Below are 13,301 nucleotides of genomic sequence, written 5' to 3' on the forward strand. Positions count from 1 at the left end.
ACCAGCATCTTGCCTATCCTGAGCTGGAGACGACTCGTTCCCCACAGTATCAAATCTCTGGTCTAAGACTCAAAATATTTTGAATAAAACAGCACTCAATGGAAGATGAAGAGAAAAACCAAAAGTAAATGTTCTAAATCTCCTATTTGGTCTAGGCTGGGATAGCTGCATAGTCAGTGAAAGTAAAATCCTCCACTTTCAGTGGGTCAAACAAGAATTAATCTATCCTAGCACTGCAGGGTTTGTGTTAGACGATCAGATGCTTTCCTCCTTTCAGCCTTGCAGCATCCATGAGGCCCACCTGAGTTAATGTGCCCTCAGAGTCAGGGACCTACCTCCCGGGAGACCAGTCCATTATTCCTCCAGGTTTCTCCGAGGGCAGGCGTGACCATCCTTAATTGCTCTAATTTTTAAACCAACATTATAGCCCATTTCCCCTTGTATGTTGCATCTTCATTCAATATTGCATGGAACTGCTGCCCTGAGCAAACAAGCTGTTTTCTGTCCTTTGCCCCTTAACATTATTTCACATCTGCTTTTGAACCTGACTAGCTGGCTATTGGAAAATCCATCACACATACCCTTTCTTTGCACAGCACCCAAAGTTCACTTGCCCTTCAGTAGTCCTGTCTTTCTAGAAGCTACTGGCTATTTCTCCCCCAGAAGTCTCTGACACAAACCTATTCTCCATCAGTCACAGCCTTAAATATAATAGTCTAAAGATTTCAAAAAAGGGACTAGTGAGTTTGGTGCCAAACTGAGATACTTTAAAGGAGACTAATTTTCAGAAAGTGCTGAGCAACCAGTACCCAAAATCATTTCAAAAAGTACAGGCACATGTGACTATTCACTTAATTTCCTATTTCTCCAGCTGCACTGGAGATCAGGCATGACTTTGAAAGACAACCTACAATCCATCACAGAGAATTATGACACACTCCCACATAATTATGAGGAGACCCAGGCTCACTTTTAAAGTGTATAGTATGATTTAACTACACTCCCCAACTTTCATGTGTCCTTAGCTGATAAAGGTCAGTCTGGGTTTTAACATAGTTTAATTAGGTTAAACACTTTAGGTTAACACAATTGACTGAGATTTTTGGTAGTAAATAAGCAAAATAACTAACTCTACAACATATTACTACGGTATTTCTTTGGCGTAAGTGTTACTGTCAGGTTAACAGTCAGAATATACAACAAGGATGACATCTAGTGACCACTTTAGATAGTTGCAGTTGCACAACCCTATGGATCTCCTGCCAGTCCCTCCTTGCATTGTTTTCAAGCCATACAAACCCTCGTTTAACATGACGAAAAGCTGCTTTTGTCTAGCGAGTCCATAACAAAGTGGCAACTTTTAAGATTAAAATTTGATGCCACTGAAAACTAAAACCCGCAGCATCTTTTGATCTCATTTAAGATGTCACCAGGTTAAAATAAAGGACTGTTTGTTGCCTAAAGTCTTGGTTTTCTTTGGCCTGTCCAAAGAAAGAAACAGGGTCAGGCTGGGTAAGAACTGGAGGAGAGATCTCCATAATGCAGGTGGAAGTGGTGTTCATTCTGCAGGCTGCCCTGTATCACCAGACAGTACAGGATTAGTGGCCCAGCCTGAAACTGTATTACTGCTGATGTCATTTTTCAGAGATGTCAAACCAAAGGTCCTCCCTGCTTGTGAGGGCTTAAAAACCCCATGGCCCTTTTCATAAGAGCAGTTACGTCAGACTATATTTACCCAACATAGCGAGGACTACTTGCCTGAACTCCTCTTGCAGTTTTGAATGGCTACCGTGGTGCTCTTCACTGCCTATCGTACGTATCTGTGTGCTACCATCTAACTGGTGGTGGAAGACGTATAACTAACTGCGATGAGAGGCATTAAGTAAATATGCAACAAAGCTCAATGCTTACTCCCTGCCTGCTCAGCAGGCTGGGTCACTCCCCTGTGCCATGAGACGGCCTTTTCCGATGCCTGCCCCCTTGCCGATTCTGTGTGCCTCATTCTTTTCTTTCAAATTCTTCAAGGCTCTTCCTTCCAGTTAGCTTTCCAGCATAGACTTTTATCCCACTCTTCCTGACAGATTAAAACATGAGTGAGCATAAATATATTAACTTGTTCAAAGAAACTGATCAGATTTCTATATAACACAAACAAACATATTCCATGAGCTTACAGTGGTGATCCTGGCCTCTCTCACAACCCCTTGTTCCCAAGCCTTGTGTTTGTTATCCCTTGGTAGGCTGCTGAATTTAGGATTCATTTTCCTACTACATGTGGAGCACCCTCAAATGGGGAGGAATTCCCTGGGAGCACTCAGAAGTTCACAAAGGGCATGGGGCCCTTAAATAGAAAGTTCATCAGGTCGGGAGATGTCATCGTGTCCGTGAAATGCCTCATGCACCTGAGAGACTGCAGAAATAATAAATAAAGGGCCAGATTCAATTCTATGTTCTGGTTGCTTTTTCACTCTTGGGCAACAAGAACCACCTAGAACCCCACTAACTGGCCAATGAAACCGGGTTTATGGTGGTTTTGTATCATTGGAGCAGTGTAAACAAGCCAGAACAGAGCACTGAATTTGACCCAGAGGATTTGTATCTTAGCATCACGTAAAAGTCAGAGCACCTCGCAGTCAAAAGCAACAGCAAATAAGTGTCTTTAGTTTAACTTTATCCTTCTCACTCTGTTTAGGATTGTAGACACAAGTAGGAAAGGAGTTTCACAATCGAAAACTGCAGCTGCTAAAGACCTTTGCTCCCAGATGCTTGAGGTTAAATCTCAGACAAATTGAACAGCCTGCTAATTTTGACCTCAGTGAGCACATGCAGCACATGGTGACCAAAGATCCATCTCAAGACCTGATCTCCCAAGTGTCATTAACTCTCAGTGAAATCAATGGTAAGCAGGTAGGCCCAATTCTCCACTCACCCTGGTGTAAATCAGGAGCAATCCCACTGATGCCAGGAAAATCGGGCCCTTAGAGCCAGTTAAAAAGGAAATTTTAAACTAGTTATGAGCATGTGGGGAGTAAGAGCACTTCTGACTTAAGTTATTCCATTTGACAATATTCTCAAGTTCCAGAGCAAGCTATATCCAGAATACAATTCCCACAAGAGACCTCTGCTCACATGCTGGGTTCCCAGCACTTTGAACATCACTCCTATGTTATTTGTCAGAGTGATTCTCCGAACATTCAGCACAGATCCTACTACTTTATTTGCCAGTGTCCTTACAGTCATGTTCTCCAAACTGCCAAGTGCTCTTAACCTTCAGACAAAGTGAAGACTTCAGCTGAAGGCAGTGGTGGGTAGGGGACATGAAGGAATCATCAATCCAGCTTTCATAGCAAATACAGGAACAGACAGTTTTCCCCCTTTTCCTCTGCCAAAGACTATACCCTGTTCAGCTTCTGTATGAGGAGAGATTACAAAGACTGGGACTGTTAAGCTTGGAAAAAAGATGACTAAGACGGGATATCGTAAAATCATGAATGATGAGGAGAAGAAAGTAAGTGTTATTTACCTCTTCACATAACTTGAGAACCAGGGGTCACCCAATGAAATTAATAGGCAGCAGGTTTAAAAACAAACAAAGTATTTCTTCACACACACAGTCAACCTGTGGAACTCATTGCCAGGGGGTGATGTGAAGGCCAAAAGTATAATTGGGTTCGAAAAAGAATTAGATAAATTAATGGAGGCTAGGTCCATCAGTGGCTCTTAACCAAGAAGGTCAGTGATGCAACCCCATCACTGGGTGTTCTTAGCCTCTGATTGCCAGAAGCTGGTATTGGACAACAGGCGATGGATCGCTCGATCATTGCCTGTTCTGTTCATTCCCTCTGGGGCGCCTGGCATTGGCCACTGTCGGAAGACAGGATACTGGCCTAGATGGACCATTGGTCTGACCCAGGATAGCCATTCTTATGTTCACCAGGTTCAGCTCCTTTTCCATACCCACCTGTACCCATGCAATTCGTTTGTTTAGGTGAAACGGACACTTTTTTTGAACAGCATGGCCAGAATGATCACAACAATGCAAGTGCAGGGTACCATGGCCAAAATGAAAGGAAAAATCCTGACCTGCTGGTGCTGATGAACATCAGGGATGTAAAATGTTAAACAGTAAGCATTAGTCTTACCATTTAACCTGCTTTAACCGTTAACCCCCCGGCCTGCTGGCTGCCTGGCCAGAGCAGACCCAGCCACTTAATTGGTTAACTGTTTAAACAAAATATTTTTAATAGTTTAAACGGTATTTACATCCCTAACGAAAACATAGTGACACCTCCAATGACCCCCATGAGAGGGGATGTACATTAGAAATCCCCCATGTCCCCAGTGCAAAGAAACTTCCCTCATGTTAACTTCGGTCACAGAATGAAGAGACATCAAACAAACGGGAAGGCACCTGGGGCAGAAGCCAATGTCCTTCCAAAAGAAAAGGGCAAAGACTTGAGAAACTACCGTGCATTTCTGAGCCAGCAAAATCTGTCTGGAAAATTCATGTTTCTAGCAACCATAAAAGCTACTTAAACTAGAGCAATTCTTTCTTCATCCTTATTTTCAGGTAACATGTGGATTACAGTAACGTTTATATGGAAAGTGACAACCCACACCCTTCCTACCAATAGCAACACCATCATATGTAGGGACTTACCTTTAATTCAGGTAAAGAAATGATGTCTGTAATGCATGTTACTCCAGGGATAATCTATAAACAAATAGAAGGAAATTAAAACATTAATTTTGTCTAAAAGATACAAACAGATATAACAAATTATAACATAAAAATGTGAAGATTTCAGATCATTTTCCTCTGGGCAGTAATCTAGCTACCCAAGACAGTGTATTCGTCTTTGCACAAAAGAAGTATGGGAACTATTTTCTCTCCATGCTGGGATGAAAAGTGGTCTTCTCTGTCAGGATTAAAGTAGCTTGATAGATCTAGTATACAAGATAAACAGTTTCCAGCCGACACAGTGCAAAGTAAACGTGCGTGTGGTGTTTGAAGTTTTAAGTAACTAATATTTAAATAAGCTGCCAGCTCACCAGAACTTTTGTAACGATTAGTGTTAATGACAGACAGTAGGTCTTACTGGAGAAGGCCGAAGACTGGAAAACTTTGGATTGGCTGGTGATTGTGTTACCCATGTGTAGACCTGTCCAATGCTGTTTTCTCTATAAAACTTACATAATGGTAATACTCTCCAGATTGTTTACTTATTGGAAAAAACTGCAGGATCCTGGTGACTAAAGTTACTCTGCATCCATTATAAATACCACACAGGCACACAATAACTGGTATATTATTACATAAAAACCATAACCAGTGTAATCATTCATAACAGTTACATAAATGGAATCATAGCTGTTGTCATTGACATTTCATAAACGCATGTACCAAAAATAAAGACTCCTGAAAACTATGACACATTAAGTCTAGGTAAGATAAAACGGGTATAAAATAGACAAACAAGCCACTAGATCAGAGGTGGACAAACTACGGCCTGCAAGCCACATCCAGCCCACGGGACTGTCCTGTCTGGTGCTTGAGCTCCTGGCCGGTGAGGCTAGCCCCCAGCCCCTCCCCTGCAGCCTCAGCTCGCCATGCCCCCAGCACTCTGGGCGATAGGGCTGTGAGCTCCTTTCGGGCAGCACAGCTAGGAGAGCCACTAGCCTGCCCCAATGCTCTAGACTGCGCAGCGCCACGGCTGGCTCCAGCCGGGCAGCGTGGCTGTCAGTCCTGCTGCTCTGAGCGGCATGGTAAGGAGGCGAGCAGGTTGGATAAGGGGCTGGGGGTCCTGGGAGGCAGTCAGGGGACAGGGAGCAGAGGGCGGTTGGATGGGGCAGAGGTTCGGGGGGGAGCAGGGGATGGGGAATAGTGGGTGTTGGATAGGCATGGGAGTCCTGGGGGCCTGTCAAGGGGTGGGGATGTGGATAGGGGTCAGGGCAGTCAGAGGCAGGGAGCAGCGGGAGTTGGATGGGAGTGAGGTCCCAGGGGAGTGGTTAGGGGTGGGAGGTCCTGGGAAGGGGTGGTCAGTTCTGAGAGGGTCAGTCAAGAGGCAGATGGGGGCAGGGCCAGGCTATTTGGGGAGGCACAGCCTTCAATACCTGGTCCTTCATACAGTTTTGGAACCCCAATGTGGCCCTCAGGCCAAAAAGTTTGCCCACCCCTGCACTAGATCATCTTCCAAAAAGAATACATTTGCTTCCAAAAGCAAACAGGTCTTATGACAAATGTTAGAAAGAATAAAAACCTTCTCCCAAAGTTATTAGTGCTCGTAGCCGCTGATTCCTTACCCCATTCCAGTACAGCAATGACGTATATGGCAAAAGTTTATCCAGCTTGCTAGTCTCTGGACACATTGCCCAGTATAAGGAAGCTGAATGCATTAAATAAAAAAAGAGAGAGAGATTTACAGAGACAAGGGTTGTATAAAGTTATAAGTCACCAAGAAAAAGCTTTATAGTCTTCCTTTTTACTTGCCCTTTCCCTCACTAATCTGTCAATTAATTGTTTAGGGACAAATCCTGATGTTGCCACTGCAGCAGCTTCCTTAGCAGTGGAACCTGATATGACTCCACTGCACAAAGGGAGGAAAGGAATTCCAGATAGCTGTGCAGGGGTGTGTCAGCTGCTTAGCCGGGGTCCCCTGAACAGACACACAGGAGGAAGGACTCAGATAGGCTGGGCCAGGGGGTCTGCTGATATGTGAAAATGTCACAGGATACACCAGCCATTATGCTGAAGCAACCTTCCTGGAATGGCTCCGTGACCTGGCTGAGGCTAAAGGAGAATTACTCCTTCCCCTTCTATTCATCTGTCTGGCACACATCCCAGCTATTCGAGCCACCTGCTAGGCAGAGAATTTGGCGCATGAAAGGGCAAAATGGTAATGGATCTCTCTTCCTGCACAACTAGGTAGCTAATCACATTTGTAAAGATGTACAAATTGCGATAAAACCAGAATTGCAATGTACTTGTCTTCTCAATTAGCAACCGAGTACAGCAGTACAACAGCTGACTCAATCAACCATGAGTACAATTAAAAAGATGAGGCAGCAGCAGCAGCAGGAGAGTCAGTTTGCAGTTGTGTGGCTTTATCTTCTGATGTCTCACTTTAAGCAAAAATGTGCAGTGAGTAGTTCAACATGCAATGCAAAAAAAACACCTACCAATGATAAATTCCTGCAAGGGGTCAAATGTAGAACATACTGACGGGTTCTCAGAAATCCACTGAATAATCTGTGAAAGTCAAAAAATGGAGAGTTCATTACAGTTCTGTATTTAAAGCTTATCTTCAAATGAAAGACTCTGGAACAGTCCAAATCAATGAACACCTTTTGCCTGCAGTTCAGTGCCTAAAATAGTGACACAGAGCTAAATCAAACTATATTTTCAGAAAAAGAAACATTATACCCTTTAAACTGGAAGCATGTTGGGGCCAACCTGGTCAGCTTCTAGGTGCTACCACTATACAAATGTTTGATGGTAACAGTGACCCTGTCTTTATATTTGTCCTGTAAGGCACCCAGCACACTCTTTTTAGCACTGAATAAGTAAATATCAAGAAACTTATGGAATTAAGTTATATTCCTACCTGCATTTCCAAATCCGTTGTACTTCTGACATGTAGAAGAGCACAGTGCAGCGCTGCCAGTCTATCACTGTCCAGTTTGCTGTTCCAGAGGAATTGCATCAAGGAGCTCTCATTTATTCTTACAGTAAACATCCTTCCAGAGCAGCGGTCCCAGACAGCTGACTTGAACAGGGACTGGATGGAACTTTGGTGCAGCATGCTGATTCTCGCGTCCTCACCTGAAGGGGGGTGGGTTTAAAGGAAGAAAGGGCTTTGAGTGCACATACGCTCCACTTACCACAGATTTCTCCCCTCTGCCACGTCCCATGATCTCATGGTCTCCAATGGTGAGAAATAATCCACCCCTCGTTCATTTTCTCTTCCCTCATATGCTTTAACTTCCCACCTCACCCTACGAGCCTGCTATTTTCAGAAGTGCTAAGCACCCACAGGTCCCTTTGAAGACCACGAGAGATGCAAGTGCTCAGAACTTCTGAAAATCAGGCCCTACCTGTCTTAGATTTTTCCCTAGGACAGATCACCACTATGTCTTGGCACTTAGGGTAGGTCTACACTACCGCTTAAGCCAATGTAACTTACGTCACTTAGTTACAGCAACATAAGCACTGTCCACACCGGTACTATGTCAGCAGGAGATGCTCTCCCGTCAACATAGTTTCCACCTCTCATGGAGGTGAAGTAATTAGCCAACAGCAGACCGCTCTCCCATCGGCATGTGGCGCCTTCACCAGGCGCGATACAGCAGTGTAGCTGCACTGGTTCATCTGTGCCAATATAGCGCTTCTAGTGCAGACCTGCCCTCAGTCTTCACTGCTTCCTGGCCATTGTTCTTGAAGCTTAAAATGACTGGATGGGATTCATTTAATGATATTCCTTAACTGACTTTAGAAGCATCCATTCAGCAGTGTAAGCAACTACCTCTACTGCCCAGGACCTCAGTAGCACACCAAATCCCTTCTATTTGGGGGAGGGAGAGACAAAGTATCTACCTCTTGCCTGAATTGGAATCACTACTGTAGATGGCTACCATTTTAATAACAGAATAGAGTGAGTTAGTCTGTACCAATTATGATGCAGTAAGTCTGGGCCACTCAGAACAACATGCTCACACTGTACTGGGCCATCCAAACAGCATCATGCGCCAAACTGTAACAACAGGGAGATTCTGCTTTGCAGCACTAAATTTAAACATAACCCAAACCAAAACCACTTTGCATATACTGGAACTGATTCACCACTGAGTTACTCCAGTTTTCTCCAGTGTAATTCCAGACCCACTGCATCAGAAATCACACCCACCATGCAGAAAATAAAATAATGCTTTCTACCTACCTCGGGTATTTCTGCAGGAAAATATTTACTTATATTCCCACTTCCACCCAGCTATTAGCTTCTTTTTGACATTGCTGCATATGTCGGAGCTGCACCAGTCCTAGCAGCCTACCTTTCTTTTACCCAATCAGAAAAATGGCCTTCTGTTTTCAAACAAAGGCCTTCTGTTTCCAAAAATAACCCATTTCCTGTAAAGTACTGTTATGTGGAAGTGAAATAATGAGCCTTTCAGATTTCAAAACAAATTACATTACTCTGATCAGGTGAAGGAAATGCAGATTTCCTCTCCCCACTCCACTCGCACATACATACATTTCCTTCCTCCAATTGAGTTTTTGTAAAATCAAATCTGCATCTCTATGTGAAATTTGAGAATACTGGAGCATCCATAAACATGCATAGGGGGATGGGAGATTATTAAACAGAGGCAGAGAATGCAATTCACTGAACAGTCTTCTTTCATTTCATAACATGCTAACAGTGAGTCATGGATGAAAGAAGAAAGTTCATCATTTCTTTTTAAAATTGAGTGTGCCAGAAATGCATGTCTTATTCTGCCTGATCCCTATCTTCTAGGCTTTTCAGAGAACAATGTACAGTAATGCAGATGTGAGGCCAGTAAAATGAACTGAATTCCCCTCCAAAGGGAGCTGAACATTTTCAAGCGTCTCCACCAAAGCCAACAATAAAAGAGATGCTAAAGACTTCAAAGTACTAAAGTTTTACTGTACCTGTCAGAAACAAATTATAGCACATCAGGTCAGGATGTTGAGTATTGAGGAGATGGAGAAAGTGGCCAGGCAAATAAACAGCCACGTAATAGTCTGTTCAAAATAAAAAGAGCCATCAATTTGAGCAACTGTTAAAATATTTACTTTGGGAGGCAGGGACTTATGAATTCTCAGCCCAATTCTCTTTATTGGAACAGGTTATGTCTAGGAGATATAACAGGGTTGGTTAATAGCAGTTGCAGTGTTAACGCAGGAAATACAAGCTATACATTCAGGTTTCCAGGGGAGGATGTGAAAGGCTCATGCCACTCAAGAGCACTATACTAGTTGATCTCCAGAGAAGTACAGTCAACTTCAGAGGAAGTTGCTCACTGACAATACGAGGTTTTGCAATATCAACTGCCAAAAATGGAAGTCAAGTAAGTTGCAAAATGTAGCAAATAACATAACTTATGAAAGGATGGGGGGCTTTATGTCTCTCTTATGAAGAGGAGCGAGACCACCAAAAGGCTGGAGGTTAACAATATCTCTCCCTTCTCAAAGTGGGGAGAGGAAACAAAAGAAGCTACATTAGCAACCTACCAAGATTCAAAAAAGCTGCTTCCTTCACTTGTGGGTAATCTGTTCTTTGTAGAGCAACTGTAAAGGTTTTGCTGTAACCTGGAAAGACACACATGAAACATCTGTTTTATGCAAATTATAACTATAGAGAGAGAATCTGGAGCAGTGCAAGTCTATCCAAACCACAGAACTTCTGAGATTCTTTGTCTATACTATGTTATATTTCTCATGGGATATAACAAATCTTCCTCCGCCTGGACTGAAATGCTAGTCTCTGTTCTTACCAAGGAGGGCTTAGAACTAATGGGTTAATTTTTCAGAGATTACAAAGCCAGAAGGAGCCACTGTGATCATCTAGGCTGACTTTCTGTATAACACAGACCACAGGACTCCCCTGAAGTAATTCCTGGTTGAACTAGAGCAAAACAACCAATCTAGATTTAATTGCCAGTGAGGGAAAATCCACCACAACTCTTGCTAAATTGTTCCAATGATTAATTACCTTCATTGTTAAAAAGTTGCACCTTATTTCCAGTCTAAATTTGTGTAGCTTCGACTTCCAGCCATTGGCTTTTGTTATACCTGTGACTCAAGTCCATTATCAAATTTTTGTTTATCATGTAGCTGCCTACAGACAGTGATCAAGTCACCTCTTAACCTTCTTGCAAGCTTCACTTATACAGCTAGTTTTCAATGAAGTCAGAGAGCTGCACCTATGCCCATGAAAATAAGGGCTGACCTGCGCCCCTAGACACTCAAGCTAGGAACTACCAGTTCCATCTCCAACACATGGTGCCTTATTGTCACAGGTACAGAGCATCCGCAGCTCCAGAGCCCTGTGCAGACACAAAATTTATATCCATGGATGCAGCTGGGTGTACCGCCCCCAGTTCTGCCCACTGCACCGCGGGACCAGGGACAGCTACCGATGAGCCTGGTGCCTGCCCCAGTGGGCGAGGCTGGGTGCAGATGGGGAGCGGTACCAACCACACCAGAGGAGCTACTGGCGTGGGGTGCTGGGTCTCAGGAGCAGCGGCCTGCCAGGCTGCTGCTTTCGTGCTGCGGTTCCCAGTACAGCCCTGCAGCTCCGCAGATACCGATTTATATCTGCGGATATCCACATCCAGGGATATGAATTTTGCATCCGCACAGGGCTCTGTGCAGCTCCCACTGACTTCAGTTGCGGCTGTAAGTGCTCAGCGCTGCTCAAAGTCTGCCTGCATATGTTTCAAAGTGGACACCCCAAAATGAAGAACATGCAACTTATGGCCACCTATGGAAAACTGTGGTTGAAGTGTCTTGCCCAGAATCCCATTGGAAGTCTATGACAGGGATATATACTTAGCAGCCTAACTGCAGGCACCCAGACTTAGAAGTTTAGGTCAGAGTATTCTACAGTCTACAGCTTTATGTAGCTGTTTATTTTGTAAGCTAGTCTGTGACACTTGGTACAAAACGACACACTAAAATAAAGTAAGAAAGAACAATAGAACAAAACAGATTAACTGTACCTTTATGTAAAAAAGAAACTGAGTACGTGACCTCCTTCGGAATATCAGGAGCCTGACTACAACACAGACAAAAACTTCCTAAAAAAATAAAAAGAAAGCGATTGAAATGGAGGTTGGTTTTGTTATCAGACTTGTTCATTCAATAAGTTATGTCTGCCTTCGCCAATCCACTTTATATTTCTAAAAAGATGGATATCGGCTGCAGAACCCAATCCTAAAAACTAAGAAAAAGCATCTTTGTTATCTTTAGTCTAAAACATTCTTAAACAACTTCCAAGACTACAGAAATATACATACATCAAGGTAATAGCTTCCTCTTAGCTAAAGAGGAAGAAGGCAAAGAGGTTGAGTATGAATAATAAGACAAGGAAGAGAAGGAGAAAATATACTGTAATGCAGGTCTGGATTCTGAAGGCTCAGCAAATCCTTCTAACTCAGGGAAACTGCATTTTTCAGCTTCTTGCTGTAGAAAACATTCTAGCACCATCTGAACCACTGTACCTACAGCAAGCCCAGATTTCTAGAGATTATCTATTAAAAGCTGCCAAGATGCAAAGCTGTAATTCACTGTGCAAAACAGAATACACAAAGTAAAGGTCTAGTGATCTCACCATTCTGCTGCAAGTGCAGAATTAACCCTGGCCTAAAGGATATTTGCTAGTACCTTCTCATGCTTCAGAGAAATCCTGACTTTTCTTCCTTAAGTATAGTGTTATTTCCTTGTTAGAAGAGAAATTTGTCCTTTCCATAAGCACAGTTCAGCCATGGTAAATTACTGTTTGCCTCAACCTTATTCCCCCACCCAACCCCCATTCAGAATGACTATTTTGACCCTACCTAATAGTAGCCTGCCCTCCAGATCCGATAAAATAGGAAACAAATTAAACACCTTGGTCCTCTTACTTTAGCCAGTTACTTTTGAAATGTATGCTACAAGCAGCCCCAAATCCATGCTGGCCCAATTCAACTGGGAGAGCAGAAGAGAGAACTGTATATACAGCTGTTACCTTTGCCAATAATTTAGTGCCTAAAAAAATGTATTGCTAACAAAGATATTGCTGTCAAAAGACATAGATAAATGTACACATAGACACACACTTTTATAATGCAAATGGATGCACAGTACACTGATCAAAAGCACAAGTATCCAACCTCAAGAGATTTCACTTTATTAAAAGTGCCTAGAACTTCTGAGCACAAAGCTGTACTATAGCATTGCACCAGTAATGCTACATATTTGGCTGAGGCATTTAACTTTCAGGAGGGGGCAAGAGAGAGAATTTCCTCTGACTAAAATTCATGTTTGTTTCCAGAGTGCTGAATAGTTTTGGTAAGTTTGATAGAATTTTGCTTGGATATTTGAGGTACTGAAACATAAATAGATGGGGTGTTCCTGATCATTTGGGGCCTTATGGAACATGCAAAATTTTTAAAGCGGCAGCATAAGGCCACAGCAATAAGGTTGTGGCTTTTCTGGGCCTCTTCCAGTGCTGTTTTCTTGCCATGGTCTCCCCTTCCACACTGCCAATTTCATTTTCACATGCTGGGAAGGACAAAGTGTG

At 43.1% G+C, this 13,301-nt stretch overlaps 1 protein-coding gene across 3 annotated transcripts in view; it reads right to left on the minus strand.

Annotated features, from left to right (window-relative positions):
• The window catches only part of GSAP (gamma-secretase activating protein), a 62,661-nt gene that overhangs the window by 20,888 nt on the left and 28,472 nt on the right, over nt 1-13,301 (minus strand). For all 3 annotated transcript variants that reach the window (XM_030555791.1, XM_030555960.1, XM_030555871.1), the window contains 7 exons: nt 11,740-11,817; nt 10,250-10,327; nt 9,668-9,760; nt 7,605-7,822; nt 7,180-7,249; nt 6,304-6,386; nt 4,661-4,714 (listed from right to left, as the gene is read on the minus strand). In XM_030555791.1, the coding sequence (XP_030411651.1) occupies nt 4,661-4,714; nt 6,304-6,386; nt 7,180-7,249; nt 7,605-7,822; nt 9,668-9,760; nt 10,250-10,327; nt 11,740-11,817 (674 nt within the window). The remainder of the gene's footprint in view (nt 1-4,660; nt 4,715-6,303; nt 6,387-7,179; nt 7,250-7,604; nt 7,823-9,667; nt 9,761-10,249; nt 10,328-11,739; nt 11,818-13,301) is intronic.

Source organism: Gopherus evgoodei, chromosome 1 (genome assembly GCF_007399415.2).
Source record: "Gopherus evgoodei ecotype Sinaloan lineage chromosome 1, rGopEvg1_v1.p, whole genome shotgun sequence".
In the NCBI taxonomy this organism is placed as follows: Eukaryota; Metazoa; Chordata; order Testudines; family Testudinidae; genus Gopherus; species Gopherus evgoodei.